The sequence below is a fragment of the Peromyscus maniculatus genome, chromosome 1, assembly GCF_049852395.1.
Source record: "Peromyscus maniculatus bairdii isolate BWxNUB_F1_BW_parent chromosome 1, HU_Pman_BW_mat_3.1, whole genome shotgun sequence".
Lineage (NCBI taxonomy): Eukaryota > Metazoa > Chordata > Mammalia > Rodentia > Cricetidae > Peromyscus > Peromyscus maniculatus.
The window spans coordinates 142,676,635-142,693,919 of NC_134852.1; the positions used below are offsets into that span (position 1 = coordinate 142,676,635).

The 17,285-nt window shown below is 49.4% G+C and overlaps 1 protein-coding gene across 2 annotated transcripts in view; it reads right to left on the bottom strand.

Annotated features, from left to right (window-relative positions):
• Chst15 (carbohydrate sulfotransferase 15) overlaps nt 1-17,285 on the bottom strand; it is an 81,064-nt gene that overhangs the window by 18,357 nt on the left and 45,422 nt on the right. For both annotated transcript variants that reach the window (XM_006976957.4, XM_042284924.2), the window contains exons 2-5: nt 15,541-16,536; nt 14,407-14,746; nt 11,933-12,079; nt 7,311-7,467 (exon numbers count right to left, since the gene is read on the bottom strand). In XM_006976957.4, the coding sequence (XP_006977019.1) occupies nt 7,311-7,467; nt 11,933-12,079; nt 14,407-14,746; nt 15,541-16,086 (1,190 nt within the window). In that variant the 5' untranslated portion in view covers nt 16,087-16,536. The remainder of the gene's footprint in view (nt 1-7,310; nt 7,468-11,932; nt 12,080-14,406; nt 14,747-15,540; nt 16,537-17,285) is intronic.

Here is a 17,285-nt window from a genome sequence, read left to right on the forward strand (position 1 = left end):
TCCTTTTAATATTACACAAGACTTACACATCATCTCTCACCACTCACTTGCAATCCTGATGGCAGACAGAGATCCTGAACAAGTGAGAAAATCAGGAAGCTCCAAGCCAGCCTAAGTCTGGAGCGTGGGACCCTCATTGTCAAAGGCTGCCATACACCAGGGCTAGCTAATGGGTGACATGCACTGACCATTCCTACAACATAGCTTCAGAATCCTTAGGTGTGGCAAGGCAGGGCAATCCTCCAAACTACCCAGAGTCCACTCCCAGATCCCAACCCATTAGGACACCCTTCCCAACTCGGCAAGTAGAGAAACAACATTTTCTTGCCCCGGGGTTCCTCCTCCACTGTCCCCACTGAATTGCCCTGTGGGAATGCACAGGACAGCCAATGGCCTAGTGAATGTACCCTCAAGAGACAGTTTGCAAGCCGAAGGACTCAAGTCTGAAGGTCCTTATTCCAATCACAAGTCATAGTCTCTCACCTGGCCACCCCAGGTAGTCTTCACTCAGCACCCTGACAAAGACACCCACTGTCCTGCGGTGTGGCTGCTGCAGGAGACTCCACCCTGCTCAATGGTCTGAAGCCAATGCTCCCAGGCCTAGAAAGGCCCAGCTGGGGGGAGGGTTTTAGCAGCAAGTGATCCCCACCTCAGGCCAAAGATCTGCGGCCACTCTGAGGCTTTCCTGGGCCAGCTCCCTTCCACTGGATGCTGAGGTACGTGAGCAAGGCCAGTCAGGACTCGGTGCACCATCTCATCTTTACTGCTCACACAACTTGGCAAAACCAGAAATCTCTTCTCCTTTCTCCAGAACGATCCCCCGCCTTGGCTGACTCACCTTACCCAGAGGAAACCCCCAAAGAATTCACATCCAGTGGCTAATGGATGGGAAATACCCCAACCAGGAACAGTGCTGAAGGACGGATCACAGCCCCAGTGAACCATGAAGTCAGCTAATGCCTCTGTGGGATGCCTCAGAGACCCGCCCTTCCTCTGTAGGCCTTTCTGGTCTTCACATCCTTCACAGGGTGGCTTGCAGAATCCTGCTGCATTAAATTCAGTCCAGAGTTCCTATGAGCTCAGGTCTAGCTGTCTCTGTGTGTTCTGCAGTCATGACCTTTACCCCCCTCCCCTTGCTCATACAATCCCTCCTCCCTCTCTTCAGCAGGACTCCCAGAGCTCAGCCCAGTGCTTGGCTGTGGGTCTCTGCTTCTGTTTCCATCAGTTGCCGGATGAAGGTTCTATGATGAGAATTAGGGTGATCACCGATCTGATTAGAGGAGAAGGCCAGTTCAGGCACCCTCTCCACTATTGCTAGGAGTCTTAGTTGGGGGTCATCCTTGTGGATTCCTGGGAGCCAGCATGGGACCGACCTAGGCCGTCTGCATGTGTGTGACAATTGTGTAGCTTGGTCAGCTTGTGGCAATCCTAGTAGCGGGATCAGGGCCTGTCCCTGGCACTTGAACTGCCTTCTGGGAACCTATTCCCCACACTGGGTTGCCTCACTCAGCCTTGATGCAGGGGGAGGAGCTTGGTCCTGCCCTAACTTGATGTGCTCTGTTTTGCTTACTCCCATATGTGAGGCCTGCCCCTTTCTGAATGGAGACAGAGGGGGAGTGAATGGGGGGGGGATGGAGGAGAGGGAAAGGGAGGAGAGGAGGGTTGGGGTGTAAAATAAGTGAAAATTTTTAATTAAAAAAATTGATAAATAGCGGCCTTCAGTGTCCATGCTAGGGGTGAGCTGCCACTGCAGAGGAATGGCTGCCTTTCTGAGACTCAGGTGTGATGGAACCCCAGCCTGGCTACTTACTCATCATGGAGAGGTAAGGAATATAAGGGGAGAAATCCATTCAGTGCACCTGTGTGCGTGTGTCACAATCACCCTCTTACTTGCTGACAAAGCTCAGTGAGGCAGTATCTGCGTGGGGCACGACATAGAACTCAGGTGAGCAGGTGCACTGATTTCACCAAAGCCTGTGCTCACCCCTCCACTAGCCACAGGCTCCATGAAGCAGATGAATGGCTTAGCATCATATATACACAGTGCCTTCAGTGCACAGAGGGTGCTCAATAATATTTGATGAACGAATGTTAAGCATGCACATTTAATTAAATAACAGCCCATGTCCCCCATTTCACTGATGAAGAAATAAGACACAGATAGCATAGGTTTTCTTGCCACAGGTAGCAAAGCCTTTAGGTGGCAGAGCTAGGATTCTGAGGCAAGCTGTTTGGGTATCCAGGAACGGTCCCTATGGCACATCATCCACTTGCACATCTGTACACACACATTCGGTGGTAGAAGCTGCTCCCCATCTACACACCTCCACACATTCTGCAGACTATGGGGGCTCAATCAAACCTACATCTCCATCCAAATGCGTAGCCTCACTCTTATTGTGCTGTGGGCAACTACATCCGAATGGGCACACTTCATCTAACACCTCCTCCCTTCCTAGTTTATCTGTAGATTAATCACTTAACCAGTCCAGATGGTTCTAAAACGTCAGTTTATATAAGCAGATGAAGAACACAGCTCCCCAGGCTTCAAGGCCCAAGGGATTAGGGTCAAGATGGAAGTCTACTTAACTGAGTGGAGCCCTTCTTTCCTTTAGACCCACCACCAAGACATGTGGAAGCAACCGTTCCTGGACGGTCATTTCTGGGCATCGTGTTTTGACTAGACGGAATTAAAAGCAACACTGGAGACCCTAGAAAAACCTTAACCAAAGGTGCAGGGCCCCTCTCCTAATGTCCCTTGAACAGAAGAGGAATGTGACAGGGCCAGGGGAGCCAGCACCTTCCTCGTGAGCCATTCCTCATAGAGAATGGGAAAGTCAAGTGGCCCTGAGCTAGGAAGCAGCTCTATTGGTCATCTCACAAACAGAAGATGCAGGGGGAAAAAAAGACTGGGCCATTCAGAGAGGGACTAAATGAAGAAAAATTCTGCTTGTCTGTTGGTGACTTCTTTTTAATTAAGTGGACAGTTTAGCCCAAGAATCCATTAGTTGTAAAAATTGCTGTCGTTTCTTACGGAGAGAGACTTAGAACATGGATTCCTGGCTGGCCTCTTCATTCAAACCACTCCACAGACGTCTCCTCATTATTCCTCTAGCTTCCCCCAGGGTGGGGGCTGCACTTATTGTTTCTGTCTTTCCCTGGGAACTTAAAAGTCATGAGGGTGAGCCTCCTCCAATCCCAGAGCGGTCAACCCCTCCGCCTTTAACCTATTCACAGAAACAAAGGCTAACCGTGAATCAGAAACTACAAATGACCCTCCTCCACCCCAGCTGATTTGTAGAATTCAACGAACAATTTGGACCAATCCAGCTGGCACAGAGCAACCCGGAGCATCTCCCATGTGCAGAAGTCAAGGCCAGGAAATAGCTAAAGGGGGCCAAAGGCCCAGGAGCCAGTTCGACTAATGAGGACTTGCACTCTAGTGTTTGTTTCTTCAAGAGTAACCTAAACACACAATATTTATCATTCTTTCTGCTTGAGTCAGGGAAGGAGCTGAGCTGGCCACTCCAGATAGGCCAGGAGCTACGGGTTTCAAAAAGGCGAAATTCCCACTGCTGCATATTTTTGGTGATGTTTCAGAAGTAGCAAACTGCTGCTGCTCTCCCTAACTCACAGCACGTGACAGCCCTCCTGCATGCCCTGGAGCTGGCATCAAGTTGAAGGTACTCTTCTCTGGGCTACAGGGCAGGCACCAGGTTCCTAAGCACTGGGTGGGAAGCAAATACCCAGAAGAGTGGCTGGACCAGGGGATCTGTCTGTGACCCACAAGATATAGCAACAGTGTTGGCACGGCACACCAGCAGCTGGATCACAAGAGACCTGCTAGCCAACCTCTCTCTTGCTCCTTTCATGACGCCGTCGGCCTTGTAGGAAAAGCCTAGTGGCCAGGGATTGAGAGCCATCTCCAGCCGAGTCAGAAAAGAACACAGAGGTCTGTGCTCCAATGGCCCTGCAGAAACCCAGTTCTGCCACAACCATGTGAGTGGGGGAGTTGCCCAGTCTCCCTCCCAAGCCATCGGGTGAGACCCCAACACTAACAGACACCTTAATCCCGAAGCAGAAAGCCCAGTGACAAGGCATCGAGGGCCCCGGATCCCCAGAAACTCTGAAACAGAGAGTGGGCGGTAGAAGCTATGACATCTTGGAGCAATTTGTCACACTGCTAGTACCTAATGCTGCAGCAGGCCACCTGCCTAACACACGCTGCTGCTAGGCATCCCCCATAGTGCTATCACACTGGTCATGACACAGTCGTCTCTGCTGCCCTGGACCACTATCACGGCTTGCCATTCAACAGCTAGGCACTCAGCATAGCACCTAGCATGCAATAAAGACTGGATAAGTGCTTCCAGGGATGAAGTGTTCGTGTTAAGCTGAGGGCAAGAAAGGCTGTACCACTCTCGCCTTTGGTTTCTGGCTGAGAATATTTGTCCCTTAAAAACAAGCAAGAAGGAAACAGAGTGGGCCACTTCGACCTCCTGCCAGGTGGTGGCCCACAGCTGGGCCAGGAAGGCAGGTAGAGCAGGTCCTACTTCTGGCCATGAGTCTGAGCCTGGCCAGCATGGCTGTCCTGCTACTCCAGGGCTCAGTTTCCTGGCCCTCCTGTCCTCAGAAGTGGATGCACAGTTCTAGGAAAGAACCCTCTCAGGGAAGATGCCTCCACCCTCCATCAAGAAGACATGAGGGTCTCTATATGCTATGTCCTCCTTTCTTGTGGTAGTTGGAATGTAATTGGCCCCCATAATCTCATAGGGAGTGATACTGTTAAGAGGTGTGGCCTTGTTGGAGTAGGTGTGGCCTGGTTAGAGGAAGTGTGTCACTGTGGTGGTGGGCTTTGAGATTTCCTATGCTTGGGATACCGCCCAGTGTTTCAGTCAACTTCCTGTTGGCCTGTAAGATATAGGACTCTCAGCTACTACTCCAGCACTTATGTCTGCCTACACACTCCCAAGCTCCCAGTCATGATGTTAATGGACTGAACCTCTGAAACCGTAAGCGAGCCACCCCAATTAAATGTTTTCCTTTATAAGAGTTGCTGTGGTCATGGTGTCTTCCCAGCAACAGAACCCTGACTAAGGTTTTCCCTACTCAGGGCAGTTTTCTCCTTGGATTACTTTCCATCCTTGTCTGTGTGGTAGACTCCTACTCATCCTTCAAAACCCAGCCCAGGAGCAGCTCCTCCAATGAAGAGGTTCCTCTGCACTGGGAAGCCTGGTCCTTTCCCTTCCAGCTGTCATGGGTAGGACCAAGACAAAACACTGGCAACATGCCTGTGTCTCCAGCTAGCCTGATAGTTTGAGTCTCCCTGGGGCTGGTACACACAGAAGCAACTCAGACAGCTCATCTGCCCAGAATGCTTGCCGAAGTCTCAGTTCTTAGGCCCTAAAACTGGGCACTATCTGATGACCTTCCTCAGAATTAAGCTGTAGGAAGAACAGTCGATATGTGTGTGGTAATCAGAAAGAATGTTCTACCAGGGAACTTGGGCTGAGGTGGCATGGGGGACAGAGGAGAAGCAGCTGTCAAAATGCATCAGCAGTGGTGAGGCTCAGTTTCCTCAAGCCTATCTTTTGCTGGTGTGTAATCCTGCTGTTCTGTGCCAGGAAAACCCAGCCCAATCCACGAGGCACGCGGGGGTGGGGGGGGTAGGGGGGTGGGGGGGCACGCGAAGGGTCCACTTCCTGCCTAGAAGAGAAGGTAGACATGTCTGCCTTGGGGACCACATGAAGTGGCTGCCCTGTGGTGTGGACCCAGGAGACTGCTGTATCCCAGGCTGCCCCAGACAGATAGACGGTCCTCTGTCCAGTAATCTAAAGAAGAGCTGGGGACTTCTGGAGCCCCATGAGAATTTGGAAACCCAGCTCAGCAAGTGGGAGGGGCAAGCATGTGCTCTCAGGCAGCCAATCGAGGGGCTAGATTGCATATTCACCAAACCGTACTCACGGACATAGGCACATGGCACGTGTGTGCATCTGACAGAAATGGAGCGTGGAAGACTACACAGAAAAACCTAACTAACGGTGACCTACATGGGAGATCGTGCACGGTCCACTTCCTTTATTGTTTCTGATGCAGTCCCTTAACACTCTACAATAAACAAGCTATTGTTATGTTCGGGGCCTGGAAGCCATGCCATCCAAGGAAGAAATCAGATAGGCATCTCCTAGGACTGAGGTAACAAAGTGCCGCCACACACGACATCTGTCATTCATGAAGTTAGATTGGTCAAACGTAGGTGTGAACAAGGCTAGCTTCTTCTGAGGTTCCTCTCTCACAGCTTTTAGGGAGTACATCCCTTGGCGTATGGCCACATCCTTCAATCTCTTCACACGGTAAATTCCCTAATCCATCTGCAAAGGTCCAATTTCCAGACAAAGCTACAGGACTTAGGATTTCAGAATATCTTATCTGGGGCCGGGGTCATAATTCAGCATGTAGGAAAACACAGGAAATAAGAAACAAAGGGCTGCAGGCCCTGTCTTTAAATATCAGGGAGCTATCATAGTTTGAAATGATTAGATTGGACTGTATGGCTTACAGGAGAATAAACGAGAACAAGGTGTGGACAAAAGACCGTTGATCTCCAGACAGGAAGCTGAGCTGTTCTGACCTGGCCTGGCCATCCTGAGTGGCAACCCCTCGTTCTGGATAAGATGGTGTTTGGAGGGCACAGCAGACTAAGTGGTGTAAAGGTCCTGACAGTCTACAGCATACACAGTATCGCCATCCAGGTACTATCTGATCAACTGCACCAGCTCTGCTCCGTCCAGACCTGGGCAAGCTCTGACCTCATCAGAGGCAGAGCAACCTGTCAGTCATCTCCCCCTTCTTCTGTTTCCAGGGAAGCTGGAAGGGGGGAGGGGGGCAATACACGTTCAGACCTGCATGGGGGAAAGGAACTACCAACCAAAGCCATGAGGAATTCTGAGAGTCAGAGCACACAGAGAACCCCAACACACCTGACACCAAGGGCATCCCCCGCCCTATCAGCACTTGTATCCTCTGTCTCTCGGTCAGACCCACCAGAGGCTAGCACCCACAGACCACAGTCAAAACTGCCGAGAAAATAGACCACGATTTGTTTAAATGCAGGGAGGCTTACCCTAAGAATAACATTTATGTAAGAAACAGCAGTAACATCGCAAGTTAAGCTTGTTTATTATTTTTCTTAAACAGGCAAATCTTCTCTATGATGAGATGGAAACACTGTGCTCCAAAAAAAACCCTTTCTTTTCACCAAAAATGCAAAGCATGGCACTCCCCCCCCACCCCGCCCCCGCCCCACTCACCTCTCCACGGGGTCCCTGAGCATGACGATGAGCTTGGCTTCAGGCTGAAAGGCATGAATGAAGTCCTGGGTCAGGAACGGTGGCTCTCCGTCTGTGCTGTTGTCATAGAAGAAGGTCCAGGCATTGTTATCCCACATTGTAGAGGCGCTGGCCTCTCCTGCAAACAGACAGGGAGCAGATGCTGGGCCATAGAGTCTGGGCTCCCACTGTGAGCTGGAGGCCAAGCCTGGCTCTCGTGCCTTCCTCTTAAATAGCCATGACCGGGCAAGCTTATCCGCCATTGTTGGCAGATCCGGGGATCCAGGGAGAGGACAACGGGCACCCACCTCTGTTGCCACCACCCCCACCCCCAGGAAGAATCCTCCGGGATGAACAAAAATATAACCTTTACTAACACCTAGGACTTTAATCTCACAATGTTTGGCTTTGCTGGCAGCTCATAGCTCTGTGGCATTTTTTTAAGGGCCCACTGAGAATCTACTGGACGGTTTCCTTCAAAATGTGTCAGGAAGAGAAAAGAGTCATTTGGGGAAGCTGACCCTCACTGGAAAGTTGGATGCAGTTCACATCTATCTTTCCTTGGAACCATAACAGTTAGTCACAGGGTATAATCTAGGACCAAACGAGAGGAAGACTTTGCCAGAAGCCCAGGGGGTCTCAGCCTCAGCCCCCACTTTCCCACACGGCCAGCTGTCTGCTGCCCACCTCACCCCCTGCTCTTTGCATAGCCGGTAATCTGTAGTGGCTGGATAAACAGGGCCCAACACTATTTAACCAGAGTCCCTAACAGAAAGATGAAAACGTTCAGCACAGCTCTGAGGAGAGAGGTGAGGTCAAGACACAGGCACTTAAACAACAGAGACTCTTGGATAATTGAACTAATTATTGTTGTGTTATTGTACATGAGTGTGTGTGTGTGTGTGTGTGTGTGTGTGTGTGTGTGTGTGTGTGTGTGTGGTATGACATTTGTTTGGTTTTGTTGTTGGTGGTGGTGGTGGTGGTGGTTTTGGTTTTTTGAAACAGGGTTTCTCTGTGTATCAGCTCTGGCCAACCTGGAACTCACTTTGTAGACCAGGCTGCCCTCAAACTCATATAGATCCACCTGCCTCTGCTTCCAAGTGCTAGGATTAAAGGTGTGCACCACCCACTGCCCGGCTGACATCTGTACTTGTATGTACTCATGTATGTGTACCCGTAGCTGGAGTTTTCTCCAGTCCACCCGGCTCCTGCAGCTGCTTAGACACAAGTAAACACACAGAGACTTATATTATTTATAAACTGTATGGCCGTGGCAGGCTTCTTGTTATCTAGTTCTTATATCTTACATTAACCCATTTCTATTAATCTGTAAGTTGCCACGTGGCTTTGTGGCTTACTGGTACTTTACATCTTGCTTCTCATGGTAGCGGTGCCTGGCAGTGTCTCCTCACTCAGCCTTCCTGTTCCCAGAATTCTCTTCTCTGCTTGTCCCGCCTATACTATACTTCCTGCCTAGCTACTGGCCAATCAGCATTTTATTTATCAATCAATCAGAGTAACACATTCACAGCATACACAAACACATCCCCAGCATGTACCTGCTTATGAAGATCCGAATTCAACAAGGAAAGTCTCCCCCTATTGCTCTATCTTTTTGAATTTGGGTTTCTCCCTGAACCTGGAGCTTGCCAATTGCCTGGACAGGCTGGTCAGCAAGCTCTAGGGATGTTCCTGCCTCTGCTTCCCCCGCACTGGAATTACAGGAGCCTACAGCCATGCCCAGCTTTCTCCAGGGATGCTGGAAATCCAAATTCAGATCCTCATGCTTCTGCAACAAGGGCTTTGCAAATAAGCCATCTTCCCAGCTGCATTTATCTTATTCTGTGTTGTGACTGTCTACAGAAATGTAGATGGAAAGGGACTCCAGGGATCTAGTGTGAGGACAACTGGTACCCACCCTTCCATAGCCACCACTACCCCTTACCTATGTCTTCAGGATAAACAAGCCAGTCAGCTCTACACTTAATTTCTGGACATGGACCATGCACCTCATCTCAGTGTCATTCATTCAGGGATAGTCTGAGTTAAGGGGTCAACCTGGCCAGTGATAAGCACATGATAATCAGATAGTAGGCCCTATAAACACATTATGGCCATGTGTGAAGACAGTAGATTCTATGAGCACATTATGGTCATGTGTGAAGACAGTAGATTCTATGAGCACGTAATGGTCATGTGTGAAGACAGTAGGCCCTATGAGCGCATTATGGTCAAGTGTGAAGACAGTAGGCCATATTCTTCTGCTCGGTCTGTGACCGTGTTGTGTGAACACCTATATCCCAGCCATCTTTTCTTTCTTAGTTTATTTTAAAAACATAACAAAGAGAGAAAAGACAAGTCAAATCTTTAGCAAATCTACTCACCACAAAGGAGGGAGTATGAAATGAGAATGGAGTGCCTAACCTGAAACTGGCACAAATTCTGCCAGATCTCAAAGGGAGCTGGTTCTAGAACCATGCAGCCATTGGTCCATCTTCCCATCTATCTGTCCACCCAGCCTTCATCCACCCGGAAAACATTCATTTGACATCTAATTCATGCCCCACATTGTCTTGGCACTGGGGACCAATGAGGGAAACAAGACAGGCGTAGACTGTCTCCTCTAAAAGGAGAATGAAAGCTCAAGAAGCCACCAGGTACTAAGTGAGTGGACAGGGGCAAGGCACCCTGCAGGCAGAGCAGGGCTCTCAGCATCCCCAGCCTCACAGAACCTGACCGCCTCAGTCCTGAGTCCCTGAGTGTCTCTCCTGCCAGAGGCTGCTGAGAGGAAGGGCCTCCTCCTCTGACCCATGGCCCCTCACCCAAGCTGATGTGACCCTTTGACCTCTGCCAAGGCCTTCATTGGGAGGAAGAGCTGAAAAGGGGATGAGTCACATTCCGGGGCTGGGAGAAGCAGGGTCCTGATCTGGTCCCACAATCCCATCTGATTTAGACTGGGATGGAAACAAAGACCTGGCTTGGCATAGAGCTGCCTGGTGACACAGGCAGAGCCAGATGCCAGCTTGTCATCTGCTTCTCCACACTGCCTGTCACACAAGAGGCTACCATCAGACACAGCAGCAAACCTGGCTTGGAGTAAATATCAGTATAGTATTTTTATTTCTTGTTCTTTTTGAAATATAGCAGTAACTATAATTAGGAACCCAAACGAAGGCTTTCCTTTCTCATTCATTTTCTAAGTCTGTTTCTTGGCTTTGGGAGGAATATTTTTAGCTCTTTCATAGAACCTGAGATTTCCCCAGAGGCATATGGTATGGGAGTCTCAGCAAAATATTAATTAGACTTATTAGATGGGGTGTTTGCGCCCTTGAGTTTAAAATTAAAAAAAAAATCTAACAGCCAATTCATACTGTAGGCACGAGGGTGGGTCGAGTTCATTCCCAGTGGATACAGAGATTTTACTTATGACTTAAAAAAAAAAAAAATCAACCCATCCATCAGTCCAGGCTTTGGCAGATGCCAGAATCTCCTCATAGAGTCAGGGACACGGTCCTCGTGGAAGTGGCTAGTCACTATCCATCCTGCTCACCCAGAAATTCATGTGATTTAGAGAATCAAAATGTAATGGATCCAGGAGCACAAAATAGATCATTGCCTCGGGGAACCAATTTAAGTGAAATGTATGATTCAATTTCTCCTTTTCAGAAGGCGTCGGAGATAAACGCCTCATCTCAAGCTAAATCTGATGAGAAGAGTTCTGTCGGATGACATGAGTCTAGCATCCAAGGCACCCAGTCTGGGCTGGAGATGGCAACACTCCACTGTGTGCCATCATTTGCCAAGGGGGGGTGGGGCTTCAGGTACTCTCACCATGTGAAAGAGCGCAAAGGATAAAGGGAGGGAGCCGTGAGACCAATACACTAACTTGATTAGCTGAGATCATCTTTTCATTATGTGTATGTATCAAGTGTGTACATTTAAATACAAACAAAATTTTGTGATTTTCAATAAAATTCTTACAAATTTTTTTTAATCAAGCTATCTTGGTTTGTTTCACCTTCCACTGCTTTATTTGTTTGGCGTTGCTTTGGTTTTGCTTTGTCTTGCTAAAGAGCCCAGGCAAGCCTCACACTCAAGAGTCTCCTGCCTCCGCATCCTGAGCACACGCCAGACAAACAGCTTCATTTTGAATGCTCAAGGGCTCCTGGGTCACACAGCAACTCATCCCAGAGGGCGTGCAAAGCGCTGCGGAGACCGAGAGGAGATGCCGCCTCCCTCCCACAGTCCTTGAGTCCAATCAGCGACTCATCGGAAGGCTAACCCCGATCATCATTGTGGAAAGAAGTAAAGCACTCCTCCTCAACTTAAGGAAAAACAAAGAAACGGCGACTTTCTTAAAAAGCCATTTCAGACCTCCTTGAGTCTGCGCAGAATAAGCAAGCTGACTAACTGTTCCTGCTGTATAGTAATGGTATAAATGGTGTGAATGTTTTACCTGGGGTAAGAGTGACAGCCATAAGGGGAAGGGACTCAGCTTGCAAATGCTCTTCAGGTGCGGCAGAGCTGGGTCCAGAGCACGGATCAGGGCCCCAAAGAGGCTCCTTCTGCCAGCTCCCCTGAAGCTCCCCAGAAGCTATACCTACCAATAATGATTCTGTTCATTTTGCTCTGCTGCTCCGCAGAGGCAGCCTGCAGCCCTTGATGGATCTGGTGTGCAGCCAAGTCAAAGAGGTCCAGGTAATCTTCCACAGGGTAGCGGTCTCGTAGTCCGTCCCTCAGGCGGACAATTCCTACAGGAGCCAAGAAGTGAGTTACCGGCCGGGTGGTGGTGGCAAACCACTTAAATCCCAGGACTTGGAAGGCAAAAGCAGATCTCTATGAGTCTGAGGCCAGCCTGGTATACAAAGAGAGTTCCAGGATAGCTAGGGCTACACAGAGAAACCCTGTCTCAAAACAAAACAAAACAAAAATTAAAAAAAAAAAAAAATAGTTGAGTTACTGAAGACAAACATTGGCACTGATAGGGTGGTGGCCTCCTGAAGCATGACCAGAGAAGGAGGAAAAGGCCAAGAGGACTTAACTTTAGCAGCAAAAGACTTGATGCAGGTAACCTTCTGGAGGAGGCCCATGGGTGTGGGATGGAGAACTCTGCCAACTGCCTGCCTGCTTCAGTACACGCATGCCTCACAAAGTGAGAGACACCACCACTGCTGAGCAGTGGCCACTTAAGAGAGGCCACGCCTACCCAAGAGGTAGAAAAGGGCTACGTGGTGGGCTAGAGCTGAGAACTGATTAATAGCTTCACCAAGAGAAATTAAAGCAGACTGGCACCTAGGACTCGAGTGGCGTGCCAAACACGCAGAAGGACACAGGGTGGGCAGCAAGGAAGCAGCATCCTGTCACCTTCACGGCGCCTCTTTCTCCGGTGCTCCATGGAACCCAACAGCTGCTCTAATATGGAAAGCAGTCCGTCAAGCATCCTGCTACTTGTCCAAACAGCAGGGTGAACTGATTGTTCCCTGGATGGACACAGATGCTGGCATCTGCCACACACATCTTAAATGTGTTCCCTGCCTTCAAATAGCTTGCAAACATTTAAAAACATACACCGCCCAGCACCACCACAGCCACCAAAGTTCCTGCAAAGTAGGAAGAAAACAGTTCTGGCCCAAATAACAAGAGATTCAAGGTGATATTGAACATCAGCAGCTGAGGCGTGCCCTGTCCTTCCTCCTTCCTGCCAGGGGGAAGCTGGTTCTCTTCAGGGGGAACACAGGCTGTGGTGGGAGAGTATGCCTTCATACATGTGCATCAAATGCATGAGGAAAAGAGACTTTGGCTCCTCAGCAACTACTGCTAAACCACTCCTGAGTGAACAACAAAAGGAGGAAATCAAACATTTGTCAGGAAAAGTTAGTCTAAGGAAAATGTCTAAGATTTTCTAGTGACCTGGGTCCTTTAGATGGAAACTACCCTCAAGGCCCGCCCAGGCTTTGGCAGACAACAGGCCATGTATCACCCATTAGCTTCAGTGACCAAATGTCTCCTGGCAGAAGGAAAAGGTTATGGACAGGAAACAGTGACCAAGGGCCACAGGGTGCCTGGGGCTGGGTGGAGCAGAACCAGCCTACAAGGCGGAGCAGAGCAGGCGGGGTCCACAGTCAACCTTGTTGACCAGGGGTGAGATGTATCCCCAGTGCGTTTCAAACACATGAGGTAGACAGGGTAGGTCACACAGCTGAGGCCAGAAGCTGCGTCTCCTCCAGGTGTGGTGGCCTCAGTAAAGCAGCCCAGAGCTGGGTGCCAGACACCCCAGTTCCTGACAGGAATTGATCCCTGCTATGTCTGCATGTTCAAGTCCTTCAGGACAACTAAAAGAGCTAGGGATGTGACCCTCAGTAACACACACACACCACCACCACCACCAACAACAACAACAACAACAACAACAGCAACAAGTTCCCATTCTGCACCTGCCCCTCGCCCTGCACACAGCTAGCACTCAGCCAGTGCTCACTAGCTGGGTCTTTGCCTGTGAAATGATGCTATGGTCTGAGTGTGTCCCCCGGAGGCTCGTGTGCTGGAAACTTGGTAAGGCTGGTACCCAGAGTGGGATGCTGAGGGTCATGGGACTCTGTAAAAAGTAGAGCATGGCAGAAGGTGACTGGCTTATGGGAGCTCTGCCTGGAAAGTTTAATGCTGTTCTCTTGGAGTGACTTTGTTCCCGACAAAGTGGTTTATTATAAAGCCAGGCCTCACCATGAACTTGGCGTCTGCTGCATATGCCCAGTCACCTTTTTCTTTCTCTACCATCTTGTAATGCAGCCAACAGCCTCTCAACAGGATATTGACAACACGCTTTTTGGAACCTTTAGCCCCTAGAACCACGAACCAGATAAATTCCTTTCCCTTAAGTTACCCAAACACTGGTGTTTTCTTGTTACGCCACAAAACAGATTCATGAAACTGTCTCATGACAAGGGCCGTGCCTCTGAATCTCAATACATCTTCTCTCCAACCTCACCCCGCCTTCCCCCACAGAATCTTACACTCACCGCTCACCAGCTATAACATGCATCCATGGAATGACTAAAAGAAAATGAGACCCAACACTCACCAAAGCGCTTCCGGGTCCACCAGTGGGGCTCCTTGATGGCCGAGAATTTCACTTCTGGATGCAGCCGAAGGCGGTCATAAAGGTCAGTAGTTCCACACTTGGGTTGCCCAATGATGTAGAAGTGTGGCAGGCAGCGCAAGCGGAAGTGCTTGCCATGCACGTGTGACAGATGGCCCCAGAAGACTTTCCGTAGGGCGTCAAAGGTGGAGCGGAACCGCTTGGAATAGAGCACGTAGGAGTTGGTCAGGTAGGGGTCAGTGGTGTTCCTCCCAGAGAATTCCTCATACCAACAGGGACTCTTGCTGTTCGGAAGGAATTTATTGGGGATTACAGAAAACATCTGCAATCAAAGACAGAAGGAGACAGACACAATGAAAGAAAACAATTAGCAAAAAAAACATTCTAACCTAGCGGGAGTGGTGACCCACACCTGTAACCCCAGCACTCAGGACGCAGAGGCAGGGGATCTCTGTTGAGTTCAAGGCCAGCCTGATCTACAGAGCAAGTTCCAGGACAGCCAGGGCTCCATAGAGAGACCCTGCCTCGAAAGCAAAAGGAAACAAATCTAAACGATGGAGCTGGAGAAGTGGCTCAATGGTTGGTGTAGACTGCTCTACCAGACGATCAGAGCTCAGCTCCCAGCCCCCACATCAGGCAGCTCACAGCCACCTGGAACTCCAGCTCCAGGGTATTCAGCTCCCACTCTGGCTCCCAAGGGCACCTGCCCTCACATGCACATATAAACTACACAGGCATCCACACAAGCACACGACCAAAAAAAAAAAAAAATTATCCTTTTTTAAAAATACTAAATGATGATGAGCTACAAAAGCGACTTTAGCCACCATGACCCCGTTCTAGGCAAGAAGTCCCCAAAGGCAAGGATGACAAGAGACGGTCCTTAAGTATCTCTAGTAGGGCCACTCAAGACGGCCAGTTCCCTCCTTGGCATTCCATAGTATAGTCACACAGTGCCATCTAATCCCAGACGCTGTCAGATCATCGAATTGTCTTTGCTGTAAGACATCTAGGAAATGTCAGTCACATTCCGCCTGTACCCCCAAAGATGACGGTAAGGAAGGAAGCATTCGTTCTTTAAAAGCCAGTCATCAAGAATGACACGCGGCTACTCACGTGCAACTCCTGCCTCTTGAGATCTTGCAAGTCCGGGAGCTGCCTGGTCGTAAACTCGATCCTGGCAGCGATGTTGTCGATAATTAGTTTAATGCTTGGATAGTCCTTCACGTAGGAGATGTTATTTATAGAAGGTTGGTAGTGATGCTCTTTCATGTCACTTGGGTTATCACTGTCCACCAAGCTGGGGTTGCTGGGGAAACCCCCGTAATGGAAAGGAGATGGAATCAGAGGCTCCTGGTGAGCCCCAGAAAGAAGATAGGAAGCCATCACCAAGGTCATGATTATCAGTCCAAAGACCAGGCTGCATCGCTTCCCCTTCTTGAAGCGCAAAAAACCGCCCCAGTTCTCATTGCCTTCAGCCCTCACTTCGAGAACAGCGAGCAAGTTCATCTGCCTACTGTCCACGCGAAACAGAATTTTGTTCTCTCCTTTGCAAGTGGGGCACACCTGATGACTGGGATGGGGGCCTCCCCGGCAGGCAGCCTGCTGTTTGTGTGTATCCTCAGGAAACAACTGTATGCAGCAATTAATGCAGTGCCTCATGGTAGAGCCCTTGGACAGCCGGCTTAGGGAGCCATGGACCAGCCCTCAGGGAGTCTGCTGGGAAACTTTAAGGGTGTCCTGTGGTGACCGAAGATGGTGAGAAGGCACAAGCGACAGAAACAAATGCAAAGGAGAGCAGACACTGACACGCTAGAGAGTGAGGCACATTCTTTGGTTCAAATACGGAGGATAACACACACAAAGCAAATTCCAATAGTCTGTTCTGCACCAGCCATGCAACACTAAAGCAGCCGCAGGTGTGGAAGCAAGTCTACTCCTGCTTCAGGTTTTTCCCATGGCACCAAAGAAAGTCGGGGTGGCATCAGCAGAGAGCATGGAGTCACACTGGAGATCAGAAGACATCATGGGATCCTCACTGATGCGGAGACTGGCATTCCTGCAGAACGCTTTCTCTTCGTGGGGAGCAGATTCTCATGAATGGCAGCTGACCTAAACATAAAGACAGGTAAGTTTTGTAGCATTATGTGGTAACTGTGATAATACAGGAGTTGATTCCCAGAGAAGAGCAGATGTATAGCACCCTCATCCACCTCTCCATTTCAGCCACACTTACTTGTTCATAAGCAAGTCACAGATCAAACAAGATCAACGGAGATGTTTGGGGTCTTTGTGCTTAGATTTTGGGTTCATTTTGTCACCAAATGTGACCCAAAACACTACACTTTGCATGACTGATGTACCCTCCAGGACCTCTGCCTTCACACATCTGAGCGATGACATTCCAGTATCTCAAGATTGTGTAACTATTAATTATGCACAGTCAGTTTCTTAGTTAGGTTTCTTCTGCTATGATGAAATACCATGACCAAAAGCATCTTGGGGTAGAGAGGATTATTTCATCCTATTCTTCCACATCACCATCCATCATTGAAAAAAGTCAGGGCAGGAACTCAAGGCACCAACCTTGAGGCAAGAACTGAAGCAGAGGCCATGGAGGAGTGCTGCTTACTGGCTTGCTCACCATGGCTTACTCAGCCTGCTTTCTTACACCACCCAGGACCAACAGCCCAGGGATGGCATCACCCACAGTGAGCTGAGCCATGTAGGTCATTCATTAAGCAAGAAACGTTGTAAGGATGTGCCTACAGGCCAATCTGATGGAGGAGTTTTCTCAACTGAGGTTTCTCTTCCCACATAACGGTAGCTTTTGTCAGGTTGAAAGAGAAAGAGAGCGAGAT